Source organism: Chinchilla lanigera, unplaced genomic scaffold (genome assembly GCF_000276665.1).
Source record: "Chinchilla lanigera isolate Chin_1 unplaced genomic scaffold, ChiLan1.0 scaffold00059, whole genome shotgun sequence".
NCBI classification, from domain to species: domain Eukaryota; kingdom Metazoa; phylum Chordata; class Mammalia; order Rodentia; family Chinchillidae; genus Chinchilla; species Chinchilla lanigera.
In genome coordinates, this window is record NW_004955460.1 from 10,166,623 (window position 1) to 10,181,979 (window position 15,357).

General features: G+C 61.4%; 1 protein-coding gene across 3 annotated transcripts in view; it reads left to right on the forward strand.

Moving 5' to 3' along the window:
* Positions 1 to 15,352, forward strand: part of Slc29a4 (solute carrier family 29 (equilibrative nucleoside transporter), member 4) — a 26,059-nt gene extending 10,707 nt beyond the window's left edge. Inside the window, exons 2-11 of one of the 3 annotated variants that reach the window (XM_005397838.2) lie at positions 3,079 to 3,267; positions 6,266 to 6,397; positions 6,669 to 6,782; positions 7,311 to 7,439; positions 9,560 to 9,634; positions 11,042 to 11,289; positions 12,387 to 12,516; positions 12,595 to 12,782; positions 13,411 to 13,651; positions 15,092 to 15,352. In XM_005397838.2, coding sequence (XP_005397895.1) covers positions 3,090 to 3,267; positions 6,266 to 6,397; positions 6,669 to 6,782; positions 7,311 to 7,439; positions 9,560 to 9,634; positions 11,042 to 11,289; positions 12,387 to 12,516; positions 12,595 to 12,782; positions 13,411 to 13,651; positions 15,092 to 15,234 — 1,578 coding nt within the window. In that variant the 5' untranslated portion in view covers positions 3,079 to 3,089 and the 3' untranslated portion in view covers positions 15,235 to 15,352. The remainder of the gene's footprint in view (positions 1 to 3,078; positions 3,268 to 6,265; positions 6,398 to 6,668; positions 6,783 to 7,310; positions 7,440 to 9,559; positions 9,635 to 11,041; positions 11,290 to 12,386; positions 12,517 to 12,594; positions 12,783 to 13,410; positions 13,652 to 15,091) is intronic. The other 2 variants (XM_013521136.1, XM_005397839.1) reach the window with 2 other exon arrangements.
* The last annotated feature ends 5 nt before the right edge of the window (positions 15,353 to 15,357 follow it).

Consider the following 15,357-nt stretch of genomic DNA (forward strand, 5'->3'; position numbering starts at 1 on the left):
CCCAGGCGCACGGCCCCCCGCGCCCCGTCCCGCGTTGCAGCCCCCGGGTCCCCGGCTGCGAGTGCGAGACCCGGGCCCGGGAGGGACAGCGCCGGTCTGGGCAGCGTGGTCCGCCGGGCACACCCAGTCCTCCCTCCCGCGAAGTTCCTCGCGGACCCTCCCGCCCTCTCCTCCGAGTTCCTGGGAAGGCTGCTGGAGGAGGCGGGGCCTGGGCCCAGGGGTCACCTCGTGGGTGACCCTTGTGCCCGGGGTGACCCGACTTTGCAGGCAGGTGGAGCCCGGGCACCCAGCCTGGGGGAACCTGCGGGAAGCCAGCCGGGGAGGGCGTGGGCCGGGGCTGCCCGCACATCCCGGCCGGCCCAGCTGCTGTCCTCGGGACTTTGGGAAGCAGGTGGCCAGAGGGTTTGAAGCCCACAGTCCTCCCACTGCAAGGGACGCGGGGCTGCCTAGCGGCTGGGCTGTGGCCGCGTCCTAAGCCTAGGCTCAGGCCACAGGGGACAGGGCATCCAAGGGCATCCGGCTAAGAGGCCAGAAGTTCGGGGCCCAAGGAGGGCAAGCAGGCCAGAGCTCCAGGTAGCATCTTCCCCTCCTCCTCGCTGCTCTGCTGGACCAGGTGGAGCCAGCCCAGCCTGGCCTGGGGCCAGATGCCCAGCACCTCCGCCCTGTCCCTGGCAGGCAGTCCCAGCTGCAGTGGGAGGGGCCCAGGGTGGGCAGCTGGGTCCTGGATTGGCCTCTGTCTGCCTCAGTGGCCCCTTCTGCAAGTGGAAGCATGAGCATGACCTGGCAGGGCTGATGAGGGTCAGGGGCTCTCTTTGGCCCCTGCAGTGCTCTCCGAGGGCTGGTTTGTGCCGCTGTGGAACCTCTGCTGTGTGCGGCAGGCCTTCCCTGCCAGCGCTCGGTCCCCCTGTGGCTTATTCCCTCGCCTGCCTTTCCGTCTGCTGAGTCCTCCCAGTAGTAAAGTGCAGAAACTGGGTCCTGAGTGGTCATCTGAAGGCCAAAGGGACGACCTGCTCCTCTCAGCTACTCTGTGGGACAGGCACAGAGAGGTCCCAGCAGCTCAGGGTGGGGAGCAAAGAACCCTGTATTGCTTTGGTCTTTGAGCCTGGGTGTCGATCCTTGAGCCTGAATTAAAAGAGACACGGGAAGAGGGTAGGTCTGAGGCCTCACGCTGCTGGCGTGGGCTGTGCAGGGCCAGGGGAGGAGAGTTGAAGGCCACGGGGACAGTGGCCGGGCGTGCAGTGTGGGTGGCAGCTGCCCGCCACGCTGGGGGAGCTGGCGCGATGCTGAGCACGTCCGCCCTCCCAGATGGCGTTGCCTTCTCCGGGCGGAAACCTCGCTTGCCGGCCAGGCGTGTCCAGGATACCGTGTCCAGGGGCTGTGTCTCGGGGGCCCTGCTGAGCGCGAGCCCAGCCTTTCGGGGTTCAGATGTCTCCAGGATGAGCGCCGGTCCTCCCCAGCCACTCAGCAGGAGGCACGCTCAATTGTTATGGACTGTCCTCCTGCCAGCTGTCCCCTCCTGGCTCTGACTGAGGAGGGCGGCTGGGGCCGGGGCTGGGACCAAGCAAGGGGCTCCCACCCCACCCACCTCCGCCTCTTAAGGTCAGGCAGGCACGCCCGGCTGACAGGCAAGCACAGGGGTGAGTCCAAGGCCACTGTCATGAAACTGCAGGCAGCCCCATCCTAAGCCCCCACGTGTCCCCTAGCTCCAGATGTGGCTTGGGAAGGCCCCCTTGAGCTCGGAGGGGAGCTGCTCCCCGACCCCGGCCTCCTCTCCCTCTGGTGTGCATGTGATCGCTGGGTCAGCCCCCAGCTGGGGCGGCGACTTTCCCAGCCACTCAAGACCAAAAGCAGAGCAGGCTGCCGCCGCTGAGCCCCAGCCTGTGTCCCTGGCCCCAGCAAAGCTCTGTGGGGGGCTAGAGAAGGGCAGACACGGGCCAGCAGGAGGGAGGGCTTGGCACCTGGAGACTGGGGAGGGGGTGAACTGAGGCAGGAGAGCTGGGGACAGGAAGTCCAGCAGAAGGGTGCGAGGGGTGCCAGCCGGACAGCCCAAGGGATGACAGAGCGGCTGCAGCCTGTGGGGTCCGCAGGGTGTCCCCTACCAACTTCCGCAGCAGTGCTCCCGCTGGGGCTGTGGGGCCCGGGGGCTGAGGGGCCCCTGCTGTGCTGTGTGTCCCCAGTCCCTCAGGGACTGAATTGTGTTCTTGGAGAAATCAGTTGATAATGTTTGGAGGGAAGGCTGCACACTCCAGGTCACATGGGACTGCCCACCCAGCTGGGTATCTCAGCACGCCAGGTCCCTGGGCGCCTTCCCTTGCCAAAAGGTCAGGGCTGGCAGATCCCAGGGAAGCAGAAAGCACTGCGCAAGACACCAGGGGGAAGAGCCGCCCACGTGGGGCCCCCCGGGACCATAGTGGCTCACCCGTGGGGTGGGGTCCAGGCCCTGCGCCTTTCTTCCTGAGCCCAGAGCAGGCATTATTCACCCTGTCACACCCCCCGCCACCGTCCATTGGCCGAATGACTATCGGGACACAGCCCAGCTCTGTGCGGGCACACACGTGTGCCCCGTGGTTCTGATTGCTCAGCCAGCCCTGGCATTGCACCACCTGCCCCTCCCCATGCCCGCTGCTGCCACCCGCACGCAGGCCACCTCGGTTGCTCTGCCTGCGGCCTCTGAGCTCCGGTCTCCACAGTTCTTACCCCATCTCCATAGCAACAAGGGTGAGCTCCCTACGACACCCGCGGTGACATCACCCCTCTGCTGAGTCTGTGTCCTTCATGGTGAATGCCAAAAGGGGGAGTAAAGCCTGGCATGGAGGTGCACACCGGTGATCCCAGCACTTTGGGAGGCTGAGGCAGGAAGATTCAAGTTCAAGCTTCGCTTGGGCAATTTATCAATTTAGGGAGACCATGTCTCAAAAAATTTCTAAAAGAGGGTCTGTGGCTCAGGACAAGGGTCCTGGGTTCAGTCCCCCATACTGAAAAAAAAATTGAAAGCAAGGGTGTGAGTGGGCAGGCCCATCCCGGGGCCCAGGAGAGCCCCCGCGCTGTTCCCACACCCACCCCATCTCCTCCTCGCAGCACAGGTGGCCATGGGCTCTGTGGGAAGCCAGCGCCTCAAGGAGCACAGCATGGCGGGCACACCCGACGGGAGCTGGGGGACCAGCTTCAGCTTCGACGGCTTCCAACTGGAGGCTGCCGCAGCCATGGTGGAGACAACTCAGGACCGGGGCATCAGGGCCAGGGGTGTCCCTACCTTCGTGGACTCGGGTGAGTGCAGCACGGGCTGGGGCGGTGTCCGCCCTAAGTGGGGTTCAGCCACGTGGCCCTGGGAAGCCCTTGGATGGGGACACCTGGGGCTGCAGCACATGCACGGAGATACACACCGTGACCCCCTGCAGCGGCCATCTGTGCCCATGGACAGGCTCCATGCCCACCAGGAAGGTGAGGGGCATGCAGTGAATCAGCCCTGACCCATGCTTCTGTCTGGAGGTGCCATGGGGTGCTTTGGTCACATTCATCAGACAAAGCCAGCTGTGCCCAGCTGCAAAGGAGACGGTCGAGGGCTGAAGGTGAGGTTCAAGGAGCTGATTGTTGTAGCTGGGCGGAGGCTCAATCCTGTCATCCCCAGACTCTGGGAGGCTGAGGCAGGAGGATCGCAAGTTTGAGCCCAGCCTGGGCAACTTACCAACTTCGTGAGACCTTTCCTTAAAGTAAAAGATAAACAAAGGCTGGGGCGATAGCTCAGCGTGAAGATCCTGGATTCAATCTCCAATACTTAAAAAGAAAAAAGCTGTTCGTCATCCGAGCTGTGTGACCTTGGGCAAAAACTTAAACCTCTCTGAGCCTCACTTTCTGCAAATTGAGGATCTGGGCCCACCAATTGTGAAGGTAGGGCCTGTAGAGTGGTGGAGGGCAGGGCTGGCACGAGACAGGCACGGGGCCCCCCAGCCTCCTGTCCTTTGCTGCTGGGGACCTCGGGTGAGTCATCGCCCCATGTGGGCATGGTTTGTGTGTCGTGCAAAGGGGTGGCGTGGATGCCACACTCAGAGGGGGCTGCTGCGTGCCTTGGCCCCACCGAAGCTCAGAGCATGACCTCGCCGTCCACCTGGTCTTTGCCCATAGGCAGCAGAGCCTCTGCTGACCAAGGCGCTCCACGTGGAGGGATGAAGAGGGCTGGGCAGTTCCTTGGGGTGGCAGTGGACACCGTGGAGTGGGATGTGCGCTGCTCGTGGTGGCCGTGATGGTTTAACTGTGAGCCCGTGGTGACAGGGAGCTTGGTGACGCTGGCAGGGTCAGTCACGGTTCAACGAGAGAAACAGAGGCGGTGGGAGATGGAAAGATAAAAAGATAAAAATAAGCCAGGGCAGTGGTGCACACCTGTCATGCCAGCAGGCAGGAGGCTGACGCAGGAGGATTGCTGTGATTTTGAGGCCAGCCTGGGCTACAGAGTGAGACCCTGTCTGAAAAAACCGACAGAATGAAAGCTATAGAGTTAGAAATACAGATATGTGCAAGTACACAGAGATTTATTACAAGAAGTTGGCTTGCCTGTGCTGAATGTAATCATTGTGTACTGTAAACGTGTACTAATAAGTAATGATGATTTTGAAAAGAAACTGCGGGGCTGGGGATTTAGCTCAGCGGCAAAAAGCGCCTGCCTGGCAAGCGCAAGGTCGTGAATTCGGTTCCTGGTACCAGAGAAAAACAAACAAACAAACAAAAACAAACAAACAAAAAAAAAAGAAACTGGCTTGCTAAAGCGGCAGCTGGCAAAACCAGCAGCTTAGTCCATTTCCTGTTGCTCTAATGAAACACCTGAGGCTGAATGTTTTATAGAGAAAAGAGGTTCATTTCATTCACAGTGCTAGAGCTCAGTCTGGCTCTGGTGAGGACCTCCTGGTGGCAGCGTCACAGGCGCGGGCTGGAGAGGCAGACAGACAGGGAAACGGGGGACAGGGAGAGAGGTCGTGCACTAGACAGTGACAGGGATTCGGAGGCAGTGGAGGCTCAGCGAGGAGCCCCTCTCCCCCAAGAGCAAGGAGCCCTAGTCCCTGTCACAAACCCAACCCCCTCCCACAGGCCCCACCTCCTAACGTCAAAGTTTCCACCTTGAGGGGACCAAGGCTGCTCCACACACCTGACCCACTGGGGACAAACCAGCCCCAGCCACAGCAGCCAGGCTGCAGTCAGGACAGGAAGGTCTGAGGGTCTCGCCTGATTAGGCCAGGCCCACCCTGAGCCACCTCCCAATTGGTTGACTGCAAGCCCACCAAGGACAGGCTTTATTCTGCACACCCTCCCCAGCCGCATCTCAAGGAGTGTCTGGTTTTGGGTTTTTTTTTTGGTTTTTTTTTTTTTTGTTTTGGTTTTTGGTTTTTTGGTTTTTTGGTTTTTCTCCGGTACCGGAAACCGAACTCACGACCTTACGCTTGCCAGGCAGGCACTTTGCCGCTGAGCTAAATCCCCAGCCCCAGGAGTGTCTGTTTGATTAAAGAGGTGCTGCGTGCCAGCCGGCCAGGTTGTCTCACAAAACAGACCATCAGATTCCACCCCTCCCATACAGCTCTGTAAACCACACCTCCTCTCCAAATAAAGGTGACACCAGAGTCACTGCCTGTGAGCACAATACAGCTCACCCTGCACCCCCAGAACTGTGCCACCCCTTCCCCAGAGGACGGTGTGATGTCCTCCCGAGGTGTTCATGCTGCCCCTTCAGTATCCTGCAACCCTGTACCGATCCCCAAAGTTAACAATGACATCCACACCCTGTGCTAGTGATGGGGCAGGAGAGAGTGGATAAAACAAATATTTGCCAAGCTAGGCATGGAAGGAGACAGCTGCAATCCCAGCACTCTGGGAGCCTGAGGCAGGAAGATCACAAGTTCAAGCCCAGCCAGGACAACTTAATGAGACCCTGTCCCAAAATCAAAGGGGGCTGGGGATGTAGCTCAGTGTGATGGCCCTAGGTTCAATCTCTAGTACTACAAAAAGAATTTTAAAAAAAGACAAAACAAAACAAAACAAAAAAGCAGCTGCTTCCACCGCTGTGATGCGGAGCTGAGGTGGCCGCAGCCCCCTGGTGGTGGCCAGCAGCCATGGTGATGGTTGTCATGGTGACCATGGGCCGTGGATATGGTGATGGGGGACAGTGGGTTTGGTGATAGTGTGCCTGGTGCTGGGTGGCCTGGCGACAGGGGCTGTGCTGGTGGGTGGCCGTGGTGACTGATGTAGTGGATGGTGCCCAGCCCGCCTGTGTCTCTTTCAGTGGCGGAGGAGCCTGTGCCTGAGGACCGCTACCACGCCATCTACTTCGCCATGCTGCTGGCTGGCGTGGGCTTCCTGCTGCCCTACAACAGCTTCATCACCGATGTGGACTACCTGCACCACAAGTTCCCAGGTGCGTGGCGCGGAGCCCTGGTGGCGGGCCCCCCAGCCCTTGCTTTCTCTCCTTTTTTTTTTTTTTTTTTTGGTACCGGATACTGAACTCAGGACCTTGCGCTTGCGAGGCGGGTGCTTGTGCCCTACGACTTGCTGTCAAGTCGGGCCTCAGCCATGCACCACTGAGTGCGCTCAGGGCGGCCCCCAGCCTTTTCTGGACCCAGGAGGGAACCTGCAGGGTGGGCAGGGGTGGGGCTGCCGCCAGCACCTGTCCCCACTCATCCGCACAGGGACCTCCATCGTCTTCGACATGAGCCTCACCTACATCCTAGTGGCGCTGGCAGCCGTGCTCCTCAACAACGCCCTGGTGGAGAGGCTGAGCCTGCACAGTAGAATCACCACAGGTGAGCCCCACCGCTGCCCGGGCCTCACTCACTCTTCTGTAAAATGGGCACATTTCCCAGGACACTGCAGGCTTCCGTGCTGGAGGACAGGGCCAGGCTGGGCTCCTCTGCAGCCTCGGAGGCCCTGAGTGCCATCCTTGGGCTCCACACAAACTTTTCCTTTGTCTCTCTTTTTTTTTTTTTCTTTTTTTCTTTTTTGCCTTTTTTTTTGAGACAGGGTCTTGTTATGCAGTTCAGGATGGCCTCGAGCTCACTTTGTAGCCCAGGCTGGTCTCAAACTCACAACAATCCTCCTGCCTCGGCCTCCAGAGTGCTGGGATTACAGGTGTGCGCCACCACGCCCGGCAAACTTTTCCTTTCTCAAAGTGCCCTCTTCTTTCTTGTGGCTCTTTGTGGAGTCATCCAGCCTGCAACAGCGCCTCCCCCAGGAAGCCCTTTGGGTTCGCCCCTCCTGGACCTGCCAGGTGTCTCAGCATCCAGCGGCAGGTGGCGGGAGCAGGAAGGGAGCACTGACCCCTCTTCTCACAGGCTACCTCCTGGCCCTGGGGCCCCTGCTCTTCATCAGCGTCTGCGATGTGTGGCTGCAGCTCTTCGCACACAATCAAGCCTACGCCATCAACCTGGCCGCTGTGGGCACCGTGGCCTTCGGCTGCACAGGTAGGGGTCCAGCCACGCACAGCTCCGCACCCTCCACCCGCGTCACCACGGCCCTGGGCCCCTGGGGCTGTAGCTCAGACTTTCTCGTGGTACTAGGGGTCGCACCCAGAGGCTGCACTGTGAGCTGTACCCCAGGCCCTTTTTATCATTTATTTTGAGACAGGGTCTTGCCAAATCACTGTCTCCCAGGCGGGGCTCAAATTTGTGATCCACCTGCCTCAGCTTCCCAGAGTGGTGAGATGACAGGCGTGTGCTGCCTTGCCTGGCTGACTCTCAAATGTAAAAGACTTTTTATGTAAAATATGTCAAAGCTACAGAGAGATTGCCAGGATCATACAACGGCCTCCAGGTGCCCCTCCGCCCCTCCTCCTCAATGCATCCGTTTACCCTCCATACAGGCACAGGCCACATCACCCGTAGCTGCTCATTCCTGGTCAGCAGCTCTGCTGTCTGGACTCCTACTCAGCGTGTGTCTCTCGTGAACCGCACGCCAGGTGCCAAAATCCGGAAATTCCCCACCCACACAATGCTGGCATTTCTTTGTCTGGCCCAGATCCACCCCGGGATCACACCCAGCGAGTCGCTGCCATCCCTTTTTGTCCTCTGTAATCTGCGGCGGTTCCTCTGCCCGACCTTGGCATTCACAGCAGTGGCATCGTTTAGGGTCCAGGCTGGTGGTCTTGAAGATGTTCGGACCTGTTGGTTTGTTTGCTTTTGGTGGTGCTGGGATGGAACCCAGGGCCCTACACAGCTGAGCAGCGCTCTACCGCCAAGCGGAACTCCAGCCCTCAAACTTTGTCTTATTTGTTTGTTTGTTTGTTTGAGACCGGATCTCACTATGTAGTGCGGGCTGCCGTCACACTTGCTATGTCCCCCAGGCTGGCCTTGAACTCCCAGAAATCCTCCTGCCTCAGCCTCCAGGGCGCTGGGATTGCAGGTGTGTGCCACTGCGCCCACAGGTTGTCTTTAACCATGACTTTCAGAAAGAAATAGATTCGGTACAGTGACCCCCTAAATGCGCATACGTGTACAAATCAAGGCTTCATGAAATCGTGCTTTCCACCCAGGCATGTTGCTCATGTTTTTTATATTTTAAATACCAATACTTCAACAGGCGTGGTGCCACACACCTGTAACCCCAGCTACTGGGGAGGCTGAGGCAGGAGGGTTGCTAGTTGGAGGCCAGCCTGGGCAATTCAGCAAGACTCTGCTTCAAATTTTTTAAAAAATGTGAAAAAGACTGAGGATGTAGCTCAGCACTTCCTAGTTTTGATTCTTAGTACCAAAGAAAGGAAGAAGAGGGGAAAAAAGGAGGGGAGGAGCTGCAGCAGGGTGGGGCTCATTCAGGTTGGGGCAGCCGCCCACCCCGCCTGGTCCTGCTGAGGACATGTGTGTGGAACGGGAGGGGAGAGGCCTGAGGTCTTGGTGGCTTCTTTTTTTTTTAGTTTTTTTGTTTTGTTTTGTTTTTCTCTGGTACCAGGAACCGAACTCACGACCTTGCGCTTGCCAGGCAAGTGCTTTTGCCGCTGAGCTAAATCCCCAGCCCCTTGGTGGCTTCTTAAAGCAAGTTTCCTTCTCACTCGGGCGGCGGCCGTGTTCCAGTCTCCGGGGATGCAGGCCCACAGCCCCATCCACGTGTGGCCTCCTGGGTCATGCTGGTGGGTGACAGGAAGCTAACCACCCCCCAAGTCTGCACTGCCCGGTCTGGCAGTGACGCATGCATTTCTGCTCCTGTCCCACTGGGCAGGACTGGTGATGATCCTGAGCACCCCGAAGGCAGGACCGTGGGCGGCCTTGATGCCCTGTTCGGGGGCAGCACTGTCTCCACTGAGTGCCATGACATCAAATCCCTCTGCCCAGCCAGGCGTGGTGGCACAGGCTTGTAATCCCAGCACTCTGGAGGCTGAGGCAGGAGGATCATTGCTAGCTCAAGGCCAGCCTGAACTGCATAGCAAGACCCTGTCTCAAAGAGACAAAATAAAAAAGCAAACGCCTCTGCCCTGGACACCGACCCTGCATCTTTTCACACCTTCCCCGGCCAGCAGGAGCTCTGGCTATGCACACAGTGTGCGCCCGGCGGGTGACAAGCGGTGTCTCAGGTTCCCTCTCTCTCTCTTAAGTGCAGCAATCCAGCTTCTATGGGTACACAGGGATGCTGCCCAAGAGGTACACGCAGGGGGTGATGACGGGGGAGAGTAAGTATTGCACATCCTGAGGGGCACCGGGTTGCACGGGGTCTGGGGGCCTCTTCCTGGGGACCGGGTGGGGCTCAGCAGCTGGCTGTGTGTGGGTGGCCCTGGAGGACACGTTTGTGCGTGTGCGTGTGTGTGTCAGGAGGCTACATGTGTGTGTCAGGAGGCCCGTAGTCCCACAACATCCCGTGCTACTCTTCGGCACCAGGCTTTCCTCAGGGCCCTGGCCCCACCCAGCACCTCTGCTCAGCCCCCTCCCTACCCAAGGGTCCCAGTGACGTCCCATTAGCAACAATCCACCTCCCTGCCACTCAGTAAGAACCACGGCCCCCAAATTACCCAGCACCCGGTCCTCCTCCTGTCCCCTGGCCCTGCCCTCCAGGCAGACTCCTGACTTGTCCCCTCCCTCCACTTCCCAGGGCAGGCTGCTGACCCCCAGCCCTAGCCTGACCCACACAGGGCCCTGGGCTCTGAAGCGCCCTCGTCCTGAGCTGCCCAGGCAGGGCCCGCCAGGCTGTGTCTCCCGCTGGCGGCATTGGCAGCCCTGGGCGATGCTGTGCTCTGGGGCCTGGTTCCGGGAGGAGAGCCGGGCACGGTTGTGGCAGGCTGAGCCAGGTTGAGCTAGCAGATTGGGACACTGTGTGTAGCCAAGAAAGATCTGCTGGGGGTCCTGGCCACCCGAGGGATGGCACAGCAGCCGAGACCCTCCCCCCAACACTGCCCGCTGCCATGGGCCTTAGCTGAACCTAATGAAGCCCCCGCACTGGTTGTGGCTGTCAGGACCCCACCACCACCCGCCCCTCAACCTCGGCTCTTGCCCCAGGGCCCCGGCCCTGCTGTGCCCCGCTCCTCACCTGCGCGCAGGTGCAGGGCTCTGCCAGCCCCAGCCAAGGACTCGCGTCCCGGTCTGCACTTGGCTCCCTTGCCATGTAGACCCTGGCTTCAAGGTCCTCTCCTGGGACACAGACCCTCTCACACGCGCGCACACACACATTGCACCTTTGTGCGCCCCGGAGGACCCTGCTCTTTCTGTGGCCTGTCTGGGACCTTGCCTAGCAAGGGGCCCTGTGTCAGCTGCAGTGGGTCCTGAGGCTGGGAAGGGCTGGCCGCGCCGGGGATGTGGGTGCGGCAGGTGTAAGCCTGCACAGCTCCTGGGGCCCAGGACGGTGGCAGGAGGTCTGGTCCCCCCCACCCCGAGTTAGGGGGACAGTGAGACCCGACTCCGAGGCAGGGCTGGTGGGGCGATGGACCAGACGGATCTGGTCTGGGAGGGTGCTGGAGGAGGCGGGCCTGGCGGGGTTGTGAGGAGTTGGGGTGATGGACGGGCGGAGCTCGGTGGGCGTGGCCGCACGGAGGTGGGGTGGGGCTGGGGGCGCAGGGGGCTCCAGCCCCTCCCGGTTCTGCCCCCAGGCACGGCGGGGGTGATGATATCCCTGAGCCGCATCCTCACCAAGCTGCTGCTCCCAGACGAGCGCGCCAGCACGCTCATTTTCTTCCTGGTCTCCGTGGGCCTGGAGCTGCTGTGCTTCTTGCTGCACTTGCTGGTGCGGCGCAGCCGCTTTGTGCTCTATTACACCACGCGACCGCGAGACAGCCGCCTGGGCTGCAGGGCAGGCTACCGCGTGCACCACGACGTCGCCGCGGGGGACATCCACTTCGTAAGTGCTCGCGCCAGGCCCCGGGTGGCCCAGCCTCTGTCATTGTCACCAGATGCAGAGGGGCACCAGCCCTGACCTGGCTGAGTTTCTCCCCTGGGACCATTGTCACAGGGGCTCCAGGCACCCGCAGCTGCTGTGCCCCACGATGCGGGGTGTGCATGGTCCCCGCCCACAGTGGCACCCACATACTGCAGACTAAGGCTCCCGTGCGCGGGGGCAGCAGGGTGGGGCTCCTGATGCCGGCCCAGCCTGGCGGAAGCTCCGCTAACCCTCTGTCCGTCGGAACAAGACCTGGGGGTGGGGGACACAGAGGCTCCCCCTTCCCTGGGTTTTGCTCTGCCGGGGCCAAGGAGAGGGACCCAGGACGCGGGGCAGGGCGGCCCTGACACAGCCTCCGACACAGAGGTCACCAGAGCCAGCAAGAACCCGGGAACCCCCGGCCGAGAGGCAGGGCCTCTGCTGAGGGCGGGGCCCAGCTGGGAGCCGGGTGCCCTCTGGTGGCCGCAGGGCAGTAGAGCTCCTGAGGTACCTGGGGCAGAGCGGGGCTGCCCTTGGGCCGCTTAGTACTTAACAAACCGCAGCCATGATAGTGGGGCAGACACTGATTCAGGGCGCCCCCCGCCCCATGGAGCCCACAGATCCAGAGTCGGCTGGGATGAAAGAGGACAGGTCTGGGAGTGCGTGGGGGGTCAGGCCGGGGGTGCAGAGACCATTGGAGGGTGGGTGTGCAGATCAGGCTGGGAGTGTGTGCAGGGGAGCTAGCGGGTGGGAGGCCTTGGGAAAGGTGAGCACTTAGGGTTAGGTTTACACTTCTGTAATCCCAGCTACTTGGGAGGCTGAGGCAGGAGGATTGAACCCTGGGCAATTTAGCAAGGCCCTGTCTCAACTGTAAATGCACCGCAGCTCGGTGCCCCCTGGGTTCAATCCCCAGTACAGAAAAAAGAAAGAAAACTGAGAGACCTAGGTAAATGAGGGATAATTCTGTAAACAGCAGGCGCTCGCTGGACGTGAGCCCGAGGCGGCGCTCCTCCTCTTGCGTCAGGTGTTCGCCCGGTCCCTCCCGTATGTCCCCTGCACCGAGCCCCGTCTCCTTCCAGGAGCAGCAGGCCCCGGCCCTAGCCAGCAGTGGGTCCCCCAAGGATAGTCCGGCCCATGAGGCGACCCGCGGCTACGTGCGCTTCGACGTCCCGCGAGCGCGGGTGGAGCGGAGCTGGCCCAGCTTCCGAGGTGAGCGCGGCGCCCGTGCGCGCGCGGATGGCACCTGGGCCCCGCGGGCGCCGCGCTCTGACCCGCCCGTGTCCCCAGCCCTCCTGCTGCACCGGTACGTGGTGGCCCGGGTCATCTGGGCCGACATGCTGTCCATCGCGGTTACCTACTTCATCACGCTGTGCCTGTTCCCCGGCCTGGAGTCCGAAATCCGCCACTGCGTGCTGGGCGAGTGGCTGCCCATCCTGGTCATGGCCGTGTTCAACCTCTCAGACTTCGTGGGCAAGGTGGGTGCGAGGAGCCGGGGCCCTGCTGCGGGGACGGGACCCAGGCACAGCGAGTGGGCGCGGCCAGCGCCGAGTCCCCGTCTCCTGCGGCGCCCCCTGGAGGGCGCCCCGGCCTGGTCTCACGGGGCCGCTCCCGAGTGTCCGCTGACAGCCGCGGCTGCGCAGTGGGGTTGCCCCGCTTACGAGATTAAGCTTGCGCCCCTGAAGTCCCTGGAGATGGCAGGAACTCAGAAGAGCCAGTGCGGGCTGGTTCGAGTCTTCTGGTGCCTCCTGCAGGTCTGGGATGGGAAGGAGGTTGGTGAGCTCAGAGAGGGGAAGCCGTTTGTCTAGGCTCACACAGCAGAGAGGTCCAGGAAGTGAGTCACTGGGTCTCCAAAGAGCACAGCTGTGTTCACGAGTCCCAACCCCATCCTGCTGCTGTCCAGCTGTTTGATGAGGGGACTCAAGTCCTGTGGCCCCATTTCTCAAAGGGAGTCGCCGTCCCACCTCTGGAGAGCACCGTGGGCTGTGCGCAGACGCCCAGCTCGGACTGCGTAGATTGGGAGGGTCTCGGGGGCCCCTGGAGAGGGTGGGACTTGGGCAGAGCAGGGCACAGGCGCCGGGGGACCCACACGCTCGCTGCCCGCAGATCCTGGCCGCCCTGCCCGTGGACTGGCGGGGCCCCCACCTGCTGGCCTGCTCCTGCCTGCGCGTGGTCTTCATCCCGCTCTTCATCCTGTGCGTCTACCCCAGCGGGGCGCCTGCCCTCCGCCACCCAGCCTGGCCCTGCGTCTTCTCCCTGCTTATGGGCATCAGCAACGGCTACTTTGGCAGCGTGCCCATGATCCTGGCGGCTGGCAAAGTGAGCCCCCGGCAGCGAGAGCTGGCAGGTAAGGCCGCTGCCCCAGCGACGGCAGGGAAACGGAGGCCGGGAGGTGCCACAGCCGGGCAGCCTCACGTACCCGTAGGGGGCATCCGCCCATCGTCTCATTCGTTCATCCTGCACCTCCCTGGGGAGATGCCCGTTTGTGCTGGGCACTGTGCCAGGCACTGGGGACACGGTCTCCCCACACTCGTGGGATCACAGCCCAGAGATGAGACAGCCAATAGCACAGAAGACAAATAGACGTGATGTCACATGGGAGTAAGTAGTGTGGGGAAACGGAAGTTGGAGAAATGGGAGCAGGCACACACCTATAATCCCAGCTCTCTGGAGGCTGAGGCAGGAGGATCACGTTTGAGTTCAAGCCCAGCCTGGGCTACATAGTGAGTTCAAAAACAAAACAAGGGGCTGGGGATTTAGCTCAGTGGCACAGAGCCTGCCTGGCAAATGCAAGGTCCTAAGTTTGATCCCCAGGACCAGAAGAAAAAAAAACAAAGGAAATAGAAGCAGCAGCAGGATGCAGCAGAAGACTGAGGGTTCACAATGTACCGAGAAGGTGGTTTCTGAGCAGGCTGGGAAGTAGTGGGGGGGCAGCCATATGAAGATGCAAGGGAAGTGGGGCCCAGTGGTGGGAGTGGCACATGCAAAGGCCCTGAGGCAGAAGCAGGCATGTGTGCCACAGCCAGGGACACACATGGAGGTGGGTGGGTCTGTGACCGAGGAGATGCTGCAGCCGTCCAGGCCTGAGATGACAGAAGTGATACCCAGTGTGGACACTGCTGTGGAGCTGGGAGAAGGTGCTGGGTCTCAGATGTTTTGAAGGTACAGCCCATAGGGCTGGTGATGATGGGAGACGGGTGTAAGAGAGTTGGCGGGCACACCCACATACAGGGTCCACTGCTCAGGACGAGAGCCGGTGGCTCTCATGACTGTGATCCCAGAACTCTGGGAGGCTGAGGCAGGAGGATCACAAGTTCAAGCTCAGCCTGGGACTCTTAGCAACACCCTGCCTCCAAATAAAAATAAAAAGCACAAGAGATGTAGCTTAGAGTAAGGGTCCTGAGTCCGATCCCCAGGACCACTGTCCCCTCTCAAAAAACAGGAAGAGGAGGGAGAGGAGGAGGGTGGCAGTGCAGGCGGCTGAGACGGGGAGGGGTCGCGTCGGGTTTGGGACTGACATAACAGAGACGCCCTTCAGACTCCCAGTTTGTCCCGACAAGGCTGGAGACAGGGGCTAGAGATAGAAACAGTTGGGGGCGGAGAAGCAGGTGAGGCCCGGGCCCCCAGCGGAGGAGGAGGAGGAGGAGGAGGGGACAGCCCTGCGGGTGGCACCACGCAGCGTCACAGGCTCCCAGGGCTGGCGCTGTCTCCGCACTGCACAGCCGGCACGGCACGGCCTCACGCACACGGCTGCCCGCCTGCCCGCTCAGGCCCCTGTCACCCACAGGGAACACCATGACCGTGTCCTACATGTCGGGGCTGACGCTGGGCTCCGCCGTGGCCTACTGCACCTACAGCCTCACCCGGGACGCCCACAGCAGCTGCTTCCGTGCGGCCGCCGCCAACGGGTCCCTCGTCACAGGGCCCTGAGTCCTGCCCGCGCGGCCCTGCCCAGCGAGGCTGCTCCGCAGCCGGGACAGCTGAGGCCCCCTCCCTGCCTGCCTGCAGTGCCTCGGGCCCAGCCGGCCTCCTCCTGTGCCAAGGGCCCCGCCT